This window comes from Bombus fervidus, chromosome 2, assembly GCF_041682495.2.
Source record: "Bombus fervidus isolate BK054 chromosome 2, iyBomFerv1, whole genome shotgun sequence".
Lineage (NCBI taxonomy): Eukaryota > Metazoa > Arthropoda > Insecta > Hymenoptera > Apidae > Bombus > Bombus fervidus.
Genome location: NC_091518.1, coordinates 20,713,318 through 20,734,280, shown reverse-complemented (window position 1 = coordinate 20,734,280; position 20,963 = coordinate 20,713,318). Strand labels below are relative to the sequence as shown.

General features: G+C 32.2%; 2 protein-coding genes across 3 annotated transcripts; one reads left to right on the top strand and one right to left on the bottom strand.

The window, feature by feature from the left end:
* Positions 1–3,910: 3,910 nt before the first annotated feature.
* On the top strand, positions 3,911–20,873 carry Accoas (acetyl coenzyme A synthase). Its single transcript, XM_072020711.1, has 11 exons — positions 3,911–4,371; positions 6,372–6,587; positions 12,272–12,467; positions 13,503–13,734; positions 13,923–14,094; positions 14,618–14,810; positions 14,900–15,055; positions 15,160–15,327; positions 15,404–15,593; positions 18,693–18,938; positions 19,017–20,873. The coding sequence occupies exons 1-11, from the start codon at positions 4,283–4,285 to the stop codon at positions 19,211–19,213; spliced, it is 2,055 nt and encodes a 684-aa protein (XP_071876812.1). The 5' UTR covers positions 3,911–4,282; the 3' UTR covers positions 19,214–20,873.
* Positions 15,130–17,697, bottom strand: LOC139996543 (enolase). Of its 2 annotated transcripts, none has more exons than XM_072020962.1 (4): positions 16,947–17,697; positions 16,629–16,753; positions 16,324–16,530; positions 15,130–16,197 (listed from the first exon to the last, which is right to left on the bottom strand). In XM_072020962.1, the coding sequence occupies exons 1-4, from the start codon at positions 17,339–17,341 to the stop codon at positions 15,653–15,655; spliced, it is 1,272 nt and encodes a 423-aa protein (XP_071877063.1). In that variant the 5' UTR covers positions 17,342–17,697; the 3' UTR covers positions 15,130–15,652. The 2 variants fall into 2 exon arrangements, with proteins under 2 accessions (XP_071877063.1, XP_071877053.1); XM_072020952.1 differs by having other exon boundaries at positions 16,324–16,572; positions 16,947–17,696.
* Positions 20,874–20,963: the final 90 nt, after the last annotated feature.

The window sequence follows — 20,963 nt, the reverse complement described above, 5'->3', positions numbered from 1 at the left end:
AATGTTATTAATGAAATTATTTTACTTCTTATGTTTTATCCGTTTTATCTTTGTCATCTATGCTCCTCCTATTTTATCTTTCGCCAAAATGCAGCAGTTATTTATATATCGTTATCACTTCCATGTATATGGATTTTTGTACAGGTATCGTTGATGGGAATTGTCAATATTTGTTTTATGGATATGCAATAATACGTAAGATAAATTTACATGTACTTTTTAAAGCTACAAATGCAACGACCCATAATCGAATACCTCCGGGATAGTGTGTACTTGACAAGTCGATGAAATCAGATAACGTAATTCGCATCCATTAATTGCCACAGTAATGAAAGAATACGAGAAAAATGAAATTGCTGCCGGACCTCGTATTGTTTTACATATTGTATGTGTATAAAATGGGACAATGAACACCACTTAGCATTGTCCTTCTATTCCTTGGCCAGATGGTGGCATTATCGAATAGATGCGATTAAGAGTCAACGTGGAATTAATACTAATTTAACAGTTAGAAGCTAGTTAAACCTTTTTTGTAATTCGCTTTTTCACCTTATTTCTACACCTATAGAACTTGTATTATTAACTGTATTATAATTATTATACTTATCGCAAGCGTCACATATTTTTTAGTAATTTTATAATAATCAAATTTTTTTACAAACATTTTATCTTACTGATTAATTCTTTCTTTAATTAGAATTTCTTTTTATAAAGTAAATCTTCTAAAGTCTGTTATCAAATTGAGATTCTGTTTAATATCCTAAGGCTTAAAAAATACAAAGATATTTAGAAATAAAACAAAGATTGTGGCCTAGAAAAAAAACTAAATATTTTCTACAGACTGCTTACTATGTTATTATGTTTATAAATTCGTATTAAGAAAATGTATGCGTATATCTTAATTAAAATATTTAATTTGTGATAAGATATTATATTATGAAAATGTGGTAGTTATATAATACAAATGAGACAAAAAGTATTAAACGTAAATTTCATAATAAGGCAGAAAACGTAAGCGTGTTTTAATAGCTTTATGTGTTCGTGAAATTATATAAAAATAAGATAAAAGATATTAAACATAAATATCTCATAATTATATACAGAACGCAAGTAAGTAATAACAGTGTCGTTTGGCCAATTTTACCGTATCATCGTCATATTCATCATATATCACCATAATTAAGTATAGTTCTTCTCTATGGTTCTTATCATCAAAAATAGGTTAGAAAAATAAATCTAATTCTTGGCATTAAGTCTGTATGGTGAAACATGTCAATAATGTCAATATGATAGTAGATCAATCGTTGTCTGTGCATTTTCGAAATATCATTTCCTTTCAGCTGTTCACACATCTGTCAGAATGTTATCCGTTTGACACTATTTCACACAATGCAATTTAATAATGCAAACAAATATTTGTGTCAAACATTTGAACATCAAATTATTAATTCCTTTCTGCGAAAATAATTACGTAGCAAGTTGTCAAAGAAAGTTCGTCGAGTTTATAATTAACTTCTTGTCCAAACTACCTGAAACGGTGGCCAGAATTTTTGAGAAAACTCCAAGTGGGCCGCTAGAGACGTGGGACCGCTTTACGTAGGATTTAATTAATGAACTGAAAATGGAAAATCGCGAATGTCAGATAAAAATGTTATTCTCGGTCCGATCCTGCAAACTACGTTCGTTATACCTTTATACCGTGACAAATATTTGAATAAATACGTGATATTAATACAACACATCTAATAGTAATAATAATAATAATCAAAACAATGATAAAAATATTGTAAACATATAAAAAAAATTAATATTAATGAATATGAAACGAAAAGTATATACCACGTGTAAAATTATCAAACAAGAGAAACTTTTTATTACGATTACGATCGAACCTTGGATCGAGTCCTTGCCATGTTTTATTGACTACCAACTGTTCAACAATGATCGAGTCCTTGTCAGATTCAAGATCGATATCGTTCACCGTTACGTGCACGACAAAGCAATAAAAATTCTAACTACATATCCTGTAAGAGTATGTAAATTGATCCTACTTCGACTCTCATATCATTGTTTTATAATCATCGTATCAGTGGTTTTGAAATGTTTGATCAAGAATACGGTATGTGATCAAATCCGCATTTTGCATTATCGATAGTGAAAAATCATAGAAACGGTCGGTAAAAGGTTAGAGGAAGCGAGAATACACATATGAATATATGAATATGTACGTGAGAACATACATATATCAGTCTATTGATAGTCTAATTGTTTTGTAATTGACTAATAATGCTGGAAATATTGCGATTGCGAAGATCGATATGAAGAGCATTAATAGTTTAAAGAAAAAGATATTTCAATTCGTTATTAGATTTGCAACTATCTTTTTATCTTATTACTATGGTTATAGTTTTTGGTATATCAACGATAGTTTCGATATTAATTACTTAATTCATATGACCTAATAAAAGTCATTCATCAAAAAATAAAAATGTATAAACAAATAATTCATTAATGAGATAAGTAACTGCTAAAAAATTATGTTAAGCTACTTAAAAAATTGTTTTCATGTCTGTATCCGAATAATATTTTTCATGAATTTGAAATAGTTTTCGTACGTACTTTATTTACGCGTTTTCAAATGAGAATGACGTAATTAAAGGCGTCAGTAAGATGAGCGTAAAATAACAGGATATAGACATTAATATTCTTAGAAATTTGTATAAAAATGTATTAGGGAATACCATACAACTACGTGTAATCAATAAAAATAAATTTTTATTTTCTTTGTTTTGAAAATTTCATAAAAAGGTTATGTACTTTCACGCTATATCGAATGCATGGTCACGTGATCAATATGGATGCATTCAAATTGAAATACCGCCGATCGCACGGTACAGTAGATAACTTCTAATCTTGCTGACAATTTATTTCGCTAAATCTAATCTTTCTAACCTTTTGTCGTAGTAATAGTATTTTTTAATAATTTTATTTGATACTTAGCAGACGTTGTAAATGGTTGTGAAATTACGAATCGATAAAAGTATCAAATATATTTATTATACCAGAATATTTTTTCTGGGAATTAGTGCAAAATTTATTTAGAAACGGTTTCGTAATTTATATATTTATATGTATAATAAATAAGTAATATGATACAATTAATGAAAAAAAGGTAATAAGAAGGTTAAGTTTGATCACTTGAGTGTCGGTAAGTTTGGAATTGTCTAACTCCTGCGCATTTGCACTGCGCAACATGAGACGAGGCACTTCAAGTCAATTGGTAAACTACATTTCAAAGTTTACAAACTTATATAATGCGTATATTCAAGATATTATCCTAAATGTACGTAGTAACATTATATAACTATATTTTAACATGTATAATATTATTTACCTCGTTCAAGAACCATATCAATTGTATAAAGAGATTTTATTTTATTATTTTTAGTAAAGAGACTTATTTTTTCACTGGTGATGTACACAGTGCATTTATTATATCTATTAAAAGAACCTTGTTTTGCAAAGAAAGGAGCTCAGTGTGCAACATGTTGCAATACATGTTATAATTCTATACTTAAACATGATGAATCTTCTTATATTATGATAGAATGGGTTTGATATTATCAATGAAACTTTACAAATTATTACTATTGATAAAGTTTCTATAACGCGTCAAACAGGTTTCGTAATAAAACAAATTAAATTCTATAAATAATGAATTATTTGATTATCTATTCCACTTAAAATTATAACATTGTAAGAACAAAAGTTTGTAACAAACAATTTGTAACTTGACAAATTATTGTGCAAGAGATTCCAGGAAGTATTATATGATTCTGTATCTTTTTATAGCTAAAATATCCAATGGTTGAGCGGAAAGTCCAGCGTGGGTCACTAGCGACACGACAGGAGATACGTCCCTGACAGCGCCTTCCCTCTCAACACTGACGCCAACATTGGTCGACGGTATTGCCAGATTGCAAACCCAGTCGCGGTTTATCAGCCGAGCTGTAACGAAAAAGAGAGCGGAGGTGCATGGTTTTAAGTAATTGCAGTACCTCCTCCATTCACCTTAAATCTGATCGTGGTATCCGTCCTTTATCCTTTGCAACGTATTTATTTCAAACAAAAAAAAGTACAAAACGAGTTGTATAAAATTACGTATTCAAGTGTCGTCTTCGGATTTCCACTCTACACTTTATCGATTAACTACTCGAGCCCCCTAAGCTAAAGGATCGTGGAATTGAAAAGGGTTAAAACTTGAAACACTGAAACCAGGAAGATGGCGGACAGATTGTACTACCCTAATCCTGAAATCGTGAAAAATGCGCACTGCAGCAGCATGGAACAATACAGAAAGATGCATGAGAAGTAAGTGTTTTCTATTTGAAATAAGAGACGTCTTGTCCAGCTTAGTCGGTACAAGAGGGATGATGACAGATGGCACGGTGTAGTCTTTGACATCTCGCCGATGATGCTTTTCATTCTCTTTCCGTTAACTTCTCTCTGCGCTTTTACTTTTTCAATGATAGTTTTTGTAATTACAAATCGGGATCTATTCGCAGATTCTAGTGGCACTCTTGTGAAGAGTGTTATTTCTAGGTGGAACGTTGAGGCTGTTGCGAATCAATAATGTTGACCAAGAGACAGCTCGGTCGAAAGTTCCTAATATTTTATTATCTACCATTTATGAATGAAAATATGAAATTTAAGAGTCAGTTGGTGATAATATTTGTAATTCCAACTGGATAGTATCATTTTCTTCGAATAATAGATTTAATGGTTTCGTTTTAATTATAAATCACTGACAACTTGTTCGGTGAAGCTAATCTCGCATTTATTCGTAGGTAATGGAAGATTTGTTTTACGGTCTATGCAATTAGGTGCAGCGGTGTTAGAATTAGTAGGGGACAATGAAAGAGGGTGAATACTAATGGATGGTAACGTGTGTGTATTAATCGTAAATAAAGTGTCAACGTATTTATTAAGTGCACCCTTTGTATATGCTAGAGTTATTATTTGAGAAAAATTAATTTTGGAGCGTGATTTGTATTGGTATCTTCCAGGAACCATACAGATTATATAATTACCAATAAGTATCTGAATATAATAATACCAACTGTTTTGAATAATTGAATCGAATTTTCTACATGACTGTTTAAGATGCTAGTAATAAAAATGCCAATGAGTGAAAATACTAATAACTAAAGTTTTACGTTTTCATTTATTTGTTTAAATTAAAATATATAGGGTTGCATTATTTTTTAACTGTAATGGTTAAATGTAGCTTAAAGAACGAAGGCAGTATTAAAAATGTTTTAAAGAAAAAGCTGTACAAAGTTTGAAAGAAAATTTGGATATTTAGATATTGCAGATATTTTACGTAGTGATACACGGTAGTTGTGTATTATGGAAATAGAACAATGATATCGATCCGTCTAGCGTCTTTCTATAAGAAACAATTTCTACCCATCTTGACGATTTGTGTCTTCAATGACCTCGAAAAAACTTCCAACTTAGATGAATCTTTTGTCTGTACACAAAGGAAGTGTTTTTTACTCCAAATCGTATGTAATTACATCTTCATAGAAAAAGGACTGTCACATTCATCTATAACTAATTCAGTAATAATTAAATCTATAATATCTTTTAACTTAATAAACGAGAAATATTTTATCTTCGTCATTCAAATTCTCTCTTAAACTGTAAAAGCCTACTGAATGAATGGTTCTTTCACAAAGTACTATTGCTATATCAATCGATCATTCTTTCAATAACATTTCATTTTGATAGCACGTAAAGAAATTCGCTTTTTAACTTCCCTATAAAACCATATAAATTTAAATCTTAATTAAATTCTAATTGATCATTGTATCGCATCTGTGTTATCTATGACTTACTGTAACACCACAAAAACGACAGTACAGTGAAGCTTACTATTATCATCACTAACTAATTGTTTAATATTTTTGAAATTATTCTTTAATCTCGTTTCCTTACTTCTCTATCTCTTATTTTATTTTAGTCTTATCATGATCTTTCATTCTTCGGCCTTACAATCATTTAAAATATATTAAAAATTTCAAAACTGATGTTTTCTAATCCTTTGGTCTCTTTCCTTATTTAAATCACAATGGAATTTAATCAGACTCTTTGTTACACATTTTATTTTCTCGCATGAAAGAACATCGATCAATTATCGTACCATTTCTTGATTATCTTGATTATTATCAATATATTACAAGAATTATAACGATAAACCATGCGGAATATAACGCAATCGATCCATGAAACAAGCTTGTTTTTGGCATACCTTTAACCATATTAAAAGAAATTCTTTCAAGATTGCTCATGGTCTTTTGCGTTTCTAGGTCTGTGAAGAATCCGACAGAATTCTGGAGCGAAATTGCAAAACAGTTTTATTGGGAAACTCCGGCAGTGGATGATAAATTCTTTTCATATAATTTCGACTTGAGCAAGGGAGATATTTTCATAAAATGGATGGAGGGTGCATCAACGAATATCAGCTTCAACCTATTGGACAAAAATGTGAAGAGTGGAAACGGCGACAAGATTGCGTTTTATTGGTAAGGCGTCTCGTTTCTTTTTGTTATTCGTTTATCGGTCAATACATTCGTAGGAATTTTAATTGTTATGAAATCTGCAGTACATTCGATTGATTCGTGTAACTGATGCGCGTGAAAAAAGGAATACACGACATGTCTGTCTGAGAATAAGCAGTGATAAGAGTAATTCATACGTGTACTCTTTTCTGTCTTTTGTTTTTTCTTTATTAAATGGTATCGTCAATATCTACCTACGTTACATTATATAGGTACACATATTTTATAACTGTGTATGAAACTCTTAAGTAATTAATATTTCATCGGATCTTTATTTGTTCAATTAAGAAAATATATATGTAATAAAACAAATTACTTTCTATATTCACATCGCATATGTTCAATATATCATCAAAAACACGTTAAAAGCAGTCGAAGACACGTTTGTTCAAAGATTAACATATGTACAACCAAACAGATTATCTCGATTTATTAACAAAAGCCTTGACTTACTATCAGCACGAATTTCATTAATATTTAATTTTGTTTCACATTGTTTTTTACAACACATTATCCGCAATATCTATTTCAAAAGAAACCTCACTTCTCGTATATCGTCATTTAATGATATTCGTGGATTTAGCAAAAAGATTTTTTACCAACCGTTTGTTTATCTTACGTTATACCGTCACATTTTACTTTCAAATGCCTGTTTTTCAAAATCATTGTAAAAATTCCTTCTTTCAAATTCTAATTTTTTAACTACTATGTGTAAAATATCCTACTTTCTTGTTTTTCGTTCACGAGAAATCTGTATGAATATTCAACAGGAACACCATGTACTTAACTACAAAAATGTTTTAACGAGCGTAGAAATTCCACAAAAAAAAAATTCACGAGCGTATTTCGTTTTTAAACGAACTTGAAACGAACTTGTCGCGAGTATGCACAAAAATCTAAAAGAATCTGCCGTTACAGGACCAGCGCTCTGGCGTAGTAGCTCCTGTGCTTATTATTGAAAGACCATAAAACATTACGCGTGTACGCTTTTACGTTCACCAGGGACTTTCATTCGACACGTAGCGCAACTTGGTATCTCTCTGAACTAAATAGCTTAAATACAATTATTCAAAGCGTCCGTTTGAACGGTGCTGCTTTCAGTGGTTCATTGCTATGCAAAATATACCATCGTTTATACACGCAAGTCATTCAAGTGTTGCATAAGTGATACAATTTCTTTATTTTCATTGTAGTACCTACTATTGGTCGTGTTTGGACGCGATTTGGAAAGTGTCGGGTGAAATTACTGACTCAGCCAAGCATTACCACAACGTACTCTTCTCTAATTCTTTTTCCAAATATATTTTTAATATTCTAACAGGAATATCGTCTATTTTTACAGAAGCAGTACATTGTAAACTAGACCTAGATAAAAATTGTTTGATTTCTAAAAAATATTTCCATTTTGAATTTGATATTAATTTGGTTTTATTCATGATAAAGCAGTTATAACTGAAAAAGGTATCTATATTGGTTTATTTATTTATTGTCTAAAATTAATCAGTTTAAGGTATTTTAGTCTTTTCTTATTATAAATTTCATATTAAAATTACGTTATTGTATACTGTATATCTATCTTGTTGGAGTTATTAAAAGTTCTAACATGATCTAACATAAACTCTAACACAAAAATGTATTATCAATAGAGATTAATAATTTATATGTCATAAAATTAATATTTCATACAAAATGTATATTGCCTCTGAATATATTACTTTGACTAAGACTTCCAAAACGAAAGTTACGTAAACAAAATTTTTTAATTCATTCTTGTTTTGTTTTTACGAATGTCGTATTGTTATACTTTTTAATTTTCGTTTGTTATATACAGTTATTTTAATTTTATATTACTAGAAGAAATGTTCAGCAATTTCTGTACCAGACTATACCAAGTGTCGAATATTGAATACTTTTCAACGGGTCGCGATTTTCTACTTTTCTATCGCTATCATTTTAGATAGCGAGCTGTAATAGAAAAGTTGGTGGAGAAATCCTATGCTCGTACAATCGATCAGTGAGTCAAACACTCGTTCTCTCTATTCTATCGTTTATGCTTGTCGTACGATGCTCTGCTATTCGTTCAAAATTTGGCACACTACCAGTTACGATATCCTGATTGGTCGTGTGCACGTGGTACGATCACGTTAGTTCACGTGACTGGATAATATGCCTCTCTTATGTGTTTCTCAAAACGTGGCAGCTGCAAAAATCAAAGTTTGCGCGCGTAGTATGATTGTTTACGAATATAATTCGAATAGAGTTACATAACGCAAAGAGGGAATTATAAAATTCTTTATAATTTGTGATTGATAACTGTATGTACCATTAAGTAAATGAACCAAAGAAGGCAATTACGAATATTATGTAAATTATGGAGTATATAATTTAATTGATTATACAAAAGCAAAGTATTTCCATTATTTATCGTGATTATTGAAATTCTTATTTCTACAAGTCTTCTAGGTATTATGTAATTCCCATTAGACATTTAATTTCAAGATATCTTTTTTAGGCTGTAGATATTATTCGTACTTTAGAAGTACACTAACTAGTATTAGTAAATACGGATAAAAGTGAAAATTACTTATTGGATACAGGCAGAAATACTCGGAGATAATCTTGTTCGCAGAAAACAATATCTTTAAAACGGAATATAAAATATATGATATAATATAAATATAGTATAACTTAGTGCAAAAGGAATATTCTGAAAGTAACTATTAATTACAAATTCAAACCCAGAAAAGGTATACGTGTGAAAGCATTATACAAAAGCAAAGTATTTCCATTATTTATCGTGATTATTGAAATTCTTATTTCTACAAGTCTTCTAGGTATTATGTAATTCTCATTAGACATTTAATTTCAAGATATCTTTTTTAGGCTGCAGATATTATTCATACTTTAGTAGTACACTAACTAGTATTAGTAAATACGGATAAAAGTGAAAATTACTTATTGGATACAGGCAGAAATACTCGGAGATAATCTTGTTCGCAGAAAGCAATATCTTTAAAACGGAATATAAAATATATGATATAATATAAATTCTAGTATAATTTAGTACAAAAGGAATATTTTGAAAGTAACTATTAATTACAAATTCAAATCCAGAAAAGGTATACGTGTGAAAGCATTATACAAAAGCAAAGTATTTCCATTATTTATCGTGATTATTGAAATTCTTATTTCTACAAGTCTTCTAGGTATTATGTAATTCTCATTAGACATTTAATTTCGAGATATCTTTTTTAGGCTGCAGATATTATTCGTACTTTAGTAGTACACTAACTAGTATTAGTAGATACGGATAAAAGTGAAAATTACTTATTGGATACAGGCAGAAATACTTGGAGATAATCTTGTTCACAGAAAGCAATATCTTTAAAACGGAATATAAAATATATGATATAATATAAATATAGTATAATTTAGTGCAAAAGGAATATTCTGAAAGTAACTATTAATTACAAATTCAAATCCAGAAAAGGTATACGTGTGAAAGCATTATACAAAAGCAAAGTATTTCCATTATTTATCGTGATTATTGAAATTCTTATTTCTACAAGTCTTCTAGGTATTATGTAATTCCCATTAGACATTTAATTTCGAGATATCTTTTTTAGGCTGTAGATATTATTCGTACTTTAGTAGTACACTAACTAGTATTAGTAGATACGGATAAAAGTGAAAATTACTTATTGGATACAGGCAGAAATACTCGGAGATAATCTTGTTCACAGAAAGCAATATCTTTAAAACGGAATATAAAATATATGATATAATATAAATATAGTATAACTTAGTGCAAAAGGAATATTCTGAAAGTAACTATTAATTACAAATTCAAACCCAGAAAAGGTATACGTGTGAAAGCATTATACAAAAGCAAAGTATTTCCATTATTTATCGTGATTATTGAAATTCTTATTTCTACAAGTCTTCTAGGTATTATGTAATTCTCATTAGACATTTAATTTCGAGATATCTTTTTTAGGCTGCAGATATTATTCGTACTTTAGTAGTACACTAACTAGTATTAGTAAATACGGATAAAAGTGAAAATTACTTATTGGATACAGGCAGAAATACTCAGAGATAATCTTGTTCACAGAAAGCAATATCTTTAAAACGGAATATAAAATATATGATATAATATAAATATAGTATAATTTAGTGCAAAAGAAATATTCTGAAAGTAACTATTAATTACAAATTCAAATCCAGAAAAGGTATACGTGTGAAAGCATGTTTGGAATTAAAATACCGTCAAAAAGTTACCATGAATATAGAAAATGTTGTTTTGAATATGATGTGTATAAAACAAAGCTAAGCTGTTCGAAAAAGAATATATTTTGTCAACGAACTTTAGTCAAGCATGTTATCAGACCAGTCAGTAAAAGAATAGCGATTACAATTTTTATATAACTGTTACAATTTTCACGTGATCATATTGATATTTAGTATATGGCATGGATTTATTCGTTAATCACTTTTTTTGATAGACATGGGTATAGATTTGATTCTTATCATTGAACTGTATTATAGTGGATTTCAGCTGCGTAAATAATATGATAAACAAGCAGTCAGGTACAAATGGTATTAGACAAAAAAAAACCTAATAAAATTGTTGAATTTTGCGTGAAATCATAAATTTTTATTTGTTGTTTTAAATGCAAAGCACCAATTGGGTGAAATTATATTGTTGTTTTCGTAAACAAGCACTAGTTTAAAAAGAAAATTATTTCCGTCTGAAAAAGAGACTTTGAATGATTTTAATGCGTATTAGAGCAAGTGGAGAGAGAGAGAGAGAGAGAGAGAGAAGTTTTGTTTCTAAAATATAGTAATTAAAGCTTTATAACACATTTAAAATGCAGTTATATGTACGATCATTCTTGTAATCAAGTGTTTAATGGAACATTTGAAAACGATGTTTAAATTATGAAAAAAGATTTTGAATGGCTATAAAATATATTTATTCAAATAGAAACTCGTTCCTTATCGTCACGTAAGGTGCATGGAAAAATTCATAAGGTCGTAGCTGCTAAATTTACCAGACACTGTCAAAATTGAATTTAGTCATAAATATCGGGACAAAGTACATATGAAAATATTCTAACTCGTGGAATGTTTGAGAACTATGAAACCTGAACTTTAAACTGCTGTAAGACGCCTGAACTGAGAATTAAACTGATTATTAATTTTGGATTTTAATTTAACAGTTGGAGTGGAGATGTTGCAGGTTTAATAATCATTTTTGAACTATCGTTACTTATTAGTTGAAGCATACTAATTTTTTATAATTTATATAATAAATTTGATCACTTGTGATAAATACAAAAATAGAGGATTTCTTATCGAAAAATAGTTTCTTAGACTTAATGTTATAGAAATGTATACAATGAAATAATGAAATAAGAAAAGGTCTTAAGAAGTTAAATGCAACTGAATTTATTCCATTATGCGTATTCCTAAGGTACAGATCAATTAGTGGGTAATTGATTCATTGACATTTGTGTTCCCAATCTTTCATAGACAAGTATATTTCGTCATGAGGATTACCTAGAAGCATTCGATTCGGTTTAAAAGTAACAATGAACGACGTTTGTCGGGAATTAATCGTGATTAATGATGTATTTATGTTTTAGGGAGGGCAACGACCCGGATGATTATTCACGTCTGACGTACAGAAAACTATTGGAGGAAGTATGCAGGTTTGCAAATGTCTTAAAATCCAAAGGAGTGACGAAGGGAGATCGTGTTGCGATTTACATGCCTATGATCCTGGAACTGCCTATTGCCATGCTCGCGTGTACCAGAATCGGCGCTGTTCACAGCGTAGTGGTAAAGGATTTTTCTGTTAATCCCAGAAAAACCATGAGATTTCAAATCGTGGCTTAATAGAACCTTAGACTATCTCATTTTACATAAAGCGGTTTCCTGTTAACTTACAACGTACAGTGCTCGTTATTAAATATTTGATTTGTAAATTCGTATCGCTTTGCGTTAGCATTGACATATTATTACTATTCAGAAAATCAGAAATGGATCATATAGATTATTCAAGCTATAAATATTACGTATGCGTACATACTTTGGACAGGATAAAGTAAATATTTAAAAGGCTACATTAAGAATTTTTTTGATACCTGTTTATTTTTCGTTTAATTTCCAGACAGAATTTTTTTTCTCTAACTATAATAATGTCATATAATTTTTTTTTATTATGTAAGAGATGTATGTAAAAATCATATCAACATTGAACGAGCAATGCTAGCAATAATCTACTTTACCTTTCCATTCAAGTTCGAGATAATTAACAGGCGTATCGTAATATCACATGTAACGCCATACCATCGACATATAAGACAAAAAACAAGACGAAAAGAAAAGTTGCAGTGCAATAATTACTTTCGCTCAACGGATAATACCAATATTTTTTATGGTAAAAATATACGCTTTGTTTACGTGTAGTTATATTTATTAGATATATTTGTTGAAGTTACGTTGAAGGAAAACTGAGATCGATAAAGCTAAACGGCTCATAGATTAAAAATGTCATCACACATAATACCTTAGTGAATAAGAGTACCAGATCACTTCTATCTTTTAGTGTATGATACATGCTCAGTCATAAAATTTAAAACGTTAAATAAATATAAACGTTGTATTTAAATCATAAAATAATATATAGGCTTGTTATACTAGATCTTGTTTTAAGTCTTGATAAATCTCTATAAATATAAAAAATATTAATGTCATTGGTATGATAGAAGAAACATGTAACTTTTAATTAATTAAAAACCAAACTAAATGTCTTTAATATCTCATAATATCGTCATAAAAATGGAAATTGCTATAAAACGACTGTTCAATTAGTTTGGAGGGTACTCATCGGACGCGCTGGCGGAGCGTATCATAGATTCAAAAGCGAAAATTCTGATTACGACTGACGGCGTGTGGAGAGGCGAGAAGCTTATATTTCTGAAGACTATCTGCGACGAGGCTTTGAAGAGGCTTAAAAAGTATAACCACGTGGTTGAGTGTTGTATAGTAGTTGCACATTTGAGAAGACTGAATAATCCACACGGTGCCAAGCTACATTCAACAGGTATAGTTGAAAAAAGACTTTCAGTTAATAATTATCGTAGAATTAACGTGGATAGCAAAAATCGAGACACAAATGTACCTAACAGATATAAAACAAAAGATGAAAATATAACTAGAAAAGGAAAAGAGATAAAACAGAAATAATTTTTTTATTAATCTAAGACTTAACTTTTTGAATTCGTATTGAAGAAAAAACGAATGGAGTGAACGGTACGAATGATGGAAATGATTTTAACATCCCACAAATTCCATGGGACGATGACCGCGATTGTTGGTGGCATGATGAAGTGGAAGATGCTGAAAACAAATGTTATCCAGTTTGGATGAATGCGGAAGATCCACTTTTTATTTTATACACAAGGTATGTTTCCCAACAAAATAGTGTATCAATAATATAATATAAGAATTGTTTATTTATCCTATATAATAAATTTATTGATCGATAGATTTATTTACAATGAATTAGACAAGAAACGATGGTTACTTAACGTGAACTAAATACAGTAACGTGCTAGAACTAAATAGTTAATTACACAACTAATAGTTTACAACTCGTAACAACTCGGCAACTCAACTCTCGACTCCTCACAACTCGACTCTCAACTCACGACTACTCGACTCCTCACACCTCGATTCTCAACTCACGGCTACTCGATTCTTCACAGCTCGACTCTCAATTCACGACTACTCAACTCGACTCCTCCGCACTTGACTCCCCGGTAAAAACTGCCAGACTCTTTTTCTCCTAACGGCAGCTAGGCCTTCCCGCAATATTGTTTATGATTCACCAGATATTTCTTAGGCCATTTGTCCACGATACTACAATAATATATAATAATTCCTTTCCTATCTTAAATAACTCTGAAATATTTCTTCCTGCACAGTGGTTCCACGGGGAAACCAAAAGGCGTTCTACATACCACGGCCGGATACTTGATCTATGCAGCCACAACGTTTAAGTATGTGTTTGATTATCATCCTGGTGACGTGTACTGGTGCACAGCTGACGTCGGTTGGATCACTGGTCATACTTACGTCGTGTATGGTCCGTTAGCAAATGGAGCTACTTCTATTATTGTAAGTCTCAAGATATTTTATTCTTTCTTTGATTCAAAATGCCTACTATGTAATAATAGGTTTTGTCTTGATAAATTTATAATCTATAGTTTGAAGGGACGCCGTTTTATCCAGGAAATGATCGATACTGGGCAGTCATCGATAAATATAAAGTCACGCAATTTTACACTGCGCCAACTGCAATTAGATCGCTAATGAAGTTTGGAGATGATTTGGTAAAGAAACATAATTTGTCTACTTTAAAGGTAAGTCAAAATAGGAAAAAAGACACTGAGATATCTATAGGAATATATGCAATATAGTTTTTACACTAAGAAGATTGAAATTATAAAATGATTTATTGTTTCAGGTTTTGGGTTCGGTTGGAGAGCCAATAAATTCTGAAGCATGGCTGTGGTTTTATAATTTTGTGGGTCATGGAAAATGCAGTATATCGGACACGTTTTGGCAAACGGAAACTGGTGGCCACGTAATCACTCCTCTTCCTGGTGCTACTCCAATGAAACCAGGTTCTGCAGTAAGTTGTTATTTTGTACTTCTTATTATCCGGCAAACCAGTGAAATATGTAATTCATCTATTTGATACTTTCTAGACGTTCCCATTCTTTGGCGTTTTGCCAGAAATTCTGGACGAAGACGGACGATTAATCGAAGGCGAAGGCGAGGGATATCTAGTTTTTCGCCAACCTTGGCCAGGAATGATGAGGTCTCTCCATGGAAATCATCAACGTTTCCAAAGCACATATTTCGATAAATTTCATGGATATTATTGCACGGGAGATGGTAAGCTTAATAGTTTTAACTTTACAATGGTAGAAAGATTTTTGGAGCGTAGTGAAGAGTTATTTAGCCAAGGGGTTCCTGTAATTGAGACCAGCATATCTTGCATCTTTTCCAAGTTCCTCTTCGATTCTTAATATTTGATTGTATTTAGCAGTTCTTTCGCTTCTGCAGGGTGCTCCGGCTTTAAATTGTCCAGCAGAAAGTCCTATAGCCAAATCAGCTACAAAGTTGTCTTCAGTTTCTCCTTCGCAAGCTGTCACGATATATCCCCAGTCACTGATCCTCGCTATTTTTGCGCAGTTGATCGCCTCCGTCACGGTTCCAACCTGTGACATTCTCAGCACCAAAGCGTTGGCCATTTGCCTTTCAATCGCTTCCTCGATTCTGTCAATGTTCATCGCGGTTAAATCGTCTGCAACGACTTGGATATCTTGATCAGCTAACGTGAGCCAACCCTCCCAGTCGTCGAGATCGAATGGATCTTCGATCGAGACGAGAGATGAGAATTCTGTTAAGTATTCCAAGTACTGATCTTTCAACGCTTCTGACTCCATATAATCATCAGGATCAGACTCTTCCGTTTTAAATGCTAAATCGTATCCTCCTATCAAAGAAAAAAATATTATTATTGTTTTCTAATTATTAAATGTATAAAAAAATTTTTGTTGAATATTGTTAAGTCATAGCTTATCGTATAGCTCAGTTTCTGTAATTATTAATCATTCTTAACCTTCTTTGTAAAAGGCACTGGCTGCCATGTCCAACGCTATCTTAATTCTTCCTTCGTAACCTGCTTCTTTAATAGATTCGTCTAACAGCAGTAAAGCTTCCTTATCTTCTTCCAGTTCTAAAGGTGTAAATGCACCGTCGTCGCTAACCGGAAGGGGTAATTGGATTTCTTGAGCAGCCGCGATCTTCCGTTCGAGTACTCTGTACACTTCCATACCCATTTTCATAGCATCGGCGAAACTTTCAGCTCCTGATATGTTTATAAATTTAAAAGTATGCACAAACAAGGCAAAGAAATTATTATACCTATGGGCAGGATCATAAATTCTTGGCATGGTAACGTGTTATTCGCATGCCTGCCTCCACTGATCATGTTGAAACTAGGAACAGGAATATAAAGTTCTCCATTTTCAGCTAATTCTGCAATATATCTATAAGAGAAAAAATCAAGTGAGAAAGACGCATTGAATTAATTAAAGAATTATTATATCTCTCCATCTGCTTTGAAATTCATATAGATTGCGTAATTGATTAAAAATAAACATTTTTTGGCTAATAAAATCTATACGCTTTGTATCTGTAACTTTAAGCTATGACTGATTATTTTAATGTTCTACTAATTACCTGTAAACTGGAAGTCCTTTCTTCGCGGCGCCAGCCTTACAGCAGGCAATGGAAACACCAAGAATTGCATTTGCACCTAATTTCGATTTATTCTCGGTTCCGTCTAGACGATTTAGCAAGCTGTCTATCTCCATTTGTTGGCAAGCCTCCAGCCTCGACTTCAATAGTTGCGGTGCGATTATATTATTAACTACGTCAACAGCTCTGAATACTGAACGTCCATGGTACATAGCTTCGTTTCCATCCCTTAGTTCTTGCGCTTGATTAGGGTTTGGTATCAAAACAGATGGTACGGAAGATCTCAACAATCCAACGTCTGTGATTATGTCCACTTCCAGAGTCGGATCACCTCTGGAGTTGAAAATTTGACGAGCTTTAACCTTTTGAATAGGCATTCTATATTTTCTTTGAAATTCGTTTGTAAATGATATTTAATGAAGTGTCTGTCAGGAGATACTGTCCTGAATCGAAGAGGAATTGGAAAAATGTTAATGTGGTTGATGAAGGTACATAACTTGCTGCTATTGAGAATTTTTTAACGACAATTTTTATAAATTAAACCATGGTTATAACCATTTTGAATTAAAACAGTCGAAGTCCGACACATGTTTCGTTTCTTAATTGAAACAATATTTTAGTTATATAGCAGAGTTGTAACGTGAAACATTTCGTGTTACTTATTTGTGTGGAATGATAATTTTTATTATAAAATATGCACGAGCAAGTATATATGTATATGTCGGGTTGGCGTTAGGACTTGGATTTGGGGCGTGTAATGAATCTGCGCCTGGGTTGTTCATCGTCGTTGTACAATCGAGATAACGTTTATTATCACAAATACAAGATCGACAAGTGGCCACAGTAACTAGACACCAATGACAATGGCCTTAGATTCGATATAACGAATCCACGGTCCACGGGATAACGGATATACTTTGCTTCAAAGTCTAAGTCGGACTCGACTCACTCCTCGTGATACACTGCTCGCTCGATTCACTCTTCACTACTCGTACAGACACACTAGGTCTCTGGCTAGTAAGACTGCAAGCAAGAGATTGACTTTCCGTCACGACGACGCTACCGAGCCAAACTATGATGGGGTGTGTCTAAGGGCACGAGATCATTCGATTCGTCGAGGGAAACCTCCGCTCGGAGGGTGAGGGAAATGGACGTTCCTGTTAATTAGTTAATTTCTATGTTGGCGGTTGCAAAAGGATGCTAGCCGCTCCTGAGAGGGAACTCTTAGCGGGAAGCGTCGCACGTGAGAAGAGCAGACCTTCCGTATCCTCCCGCAACAGGTGACAGATCTAAGGGCTGATAGAACAAAGACTGCTTGCCAATCTGAAGGACTTTAGTTGACTAAATTTGTAGCGGTTCCTCAGGTTATCTGAACATACTGTAAATGATGCATCGACATCTGGCAACCACCTGTGTATGGTGAGTCACAGGGCCGTTGGGATGTTTATTGTCAAGTATCGGTAAGGCATTTAAAGGCGGTATTTAAAGGCGGTATTTAAAGGCGAGCTATACAACTCCATATCTCCGTTTGGTGGAACGTTTATCCTGTGACCGTGGCTACGTTCGGCGACCGGTCGTCGCCTCGAGCCTAAGCTCATTGTCTCATGTTTCGAATAATTGTGTTTGGGTTGTTTCGTAATTGCTATAGCATTCGAGTTTTTCCGACTAATTACAACGGGGGCCCCGTTGTCCTTTCATCTCCGACATATATATTTCTTCTAATTTCAGGTGCAAGACGTGATGCGGATGGTTATTTTTGGATAACCGGTCGTATTGATGATATGTTAAATGTGTCTGGTCATCTTATGTCTACAGCAGAAGTAGAAGGTGTATTGACTGAACATCCTTCGGTAGCTGAATCTGCGGTAGTTAGTAAGCCACATTCTGTCAAAGGACAATGCCTTCATTGTTTCGTTACGCCCAACGAGGGTGCTAAATTTGACAAAAAGCTTCAAGATGAGCTTAAAAAGAGAGGTAGTTAAGAATATGTAATTTCAACTTATAATTAATTTATCGTTCTTAAACATATTAATCTGAATGTGTTATCGATAGTGCGCGAACGAATCGGGCCCTTCGCTCAACCAGATGTGATTCAACACGCGCCAGGACTGCCAAAAACACGGTCGGGCAAGATCATGAGACGTATACTTAGAAAAATCGCAGCAGGAGATAGAAACGTCGGTGATATATCAACATTAGCCGATGAAAGCATCGTCGATGTCCTTTTTCAATTGAGACCGCAGGTTTAAACAAATGTCGACGATATAGCGTCATTCAATGGAAACGTAGTAGCTTAGAAATGAATGATAACGACACGCTTCCGATGACCGATAAATAAGTAAGACTTTCGAGTTATTGAATATACTGAAAAGAATAACGCGAGAAGTTAATTTTAGAATGCAGGGGAATATGTAACTTGTCGAAATATAGAGAGAATAATTTTTGTTAATAGAGAAAGATCAGTCTCTGTAGTCATATTTTAAGAATGAAATTTTTATTTTATACGTTAGAATCCCTTTCGTTAATAATTATTATTCACGTTACTATTTATGAATTATTTCATAGACGTTTATTACGCAATAATTGTTGCTGCTTTCAGCCGAATATCGCCGGCGCAGTATCTTTAACAGAAGTGCTTGAAAAAAGATATTTCATAAGCTATTTTACTTCTCTATTATTTAGAAATGAGAAGTTCATTGAAACGGTTTTATGATCATCTTGAAATATGATTGTACAATATGAAGGTACTAAAATGTTATATGACTAAGGAACAAGATAATCATTAAAAATGTTTCAGAATCTTATCTATCTACGGTTTATCAGAAATCGATCATAAATATATTAATCGTTGCGCATCGATTGACTTCATACTCGGCAATATTTTATGAATATAAGAGAATATCAAAAATTCGAAGGATATACAACAAATGTTTGTCACTGTTGAAAATTTTTATAATGTGCATTCTAATGGTGTGCATATTTAAACGATTTGTCTACATTAATTATGAAAGTATCAAAAAGATTAATTGTAATTATAATATGTACATTATTGTACATGTATGTATTTGAATACTAATGCCAGATTATGTTATTATAGTATAATTTTAGGAACCTGTTACGATATATAAATTCCGATCGTTTTTATTTAAAAATGAAGCTGATCGTAAATTTTTGGATTTCATCAAATCGTATTTTACTTTCGTTTAACTTGTTCATTAAGTTGTTGAGTCTTAGATAACCTGCGAGAAGAAAAACGCTCATGAAATTCCTGAGTCTTGTTAGCGTTACGAAGGATACTTATCAACAACTGAAAGTACGAATGCGGTTACGACATTACTGCAGTCCACCTCGCATGTAAAGAAACGCTGTAAAAATATTCGCATGCCCATTAGCTATAGCGTAAGATCTTTTGCCCATAACTCTCGATTTTCTTTAGGTATATAAGAATAATAAGTTATCAAAAAAAAAAAAAAAAAAAAAAAAGAAGACAAAGATTATAAAAATACATAGAAAGAAATTATTTAATTTTAGCAAACTATTTGTTTTTTACAATGATTTTCCGTTCCTATAAGGAGGAACAGAAGACCTAAGTATACGCACCATCATTAACGCACTTTGCGAAAGGAAGTTGGCATTTTCGGTAATTTTTTAGAAGGCTGGTTTTATAATTGTTATACTATACGTAAGGTGAGTCAAACGAAACGTTGCCTCGTGTCTTCTAATGGGGACACGTCACATACATATCATTCCTTGCGGAACAAATTAACTATAGGTGTGATAACGATATATATATATATATATATATTACAAAGTATATATGTATACTATATGGAATAATATAAAAGATAACTATATATGTAAATATATCTATGTTGAAGAACATAATTATTATTGATCTGTTAAGTGAAATTGTTGTACTGATTTATTCGGCTCACCTTTTTCTAGTCTCCAATCTCTTCTAACTTTTATCGATCGAGTCATATTTTGCAAGAACCAGCT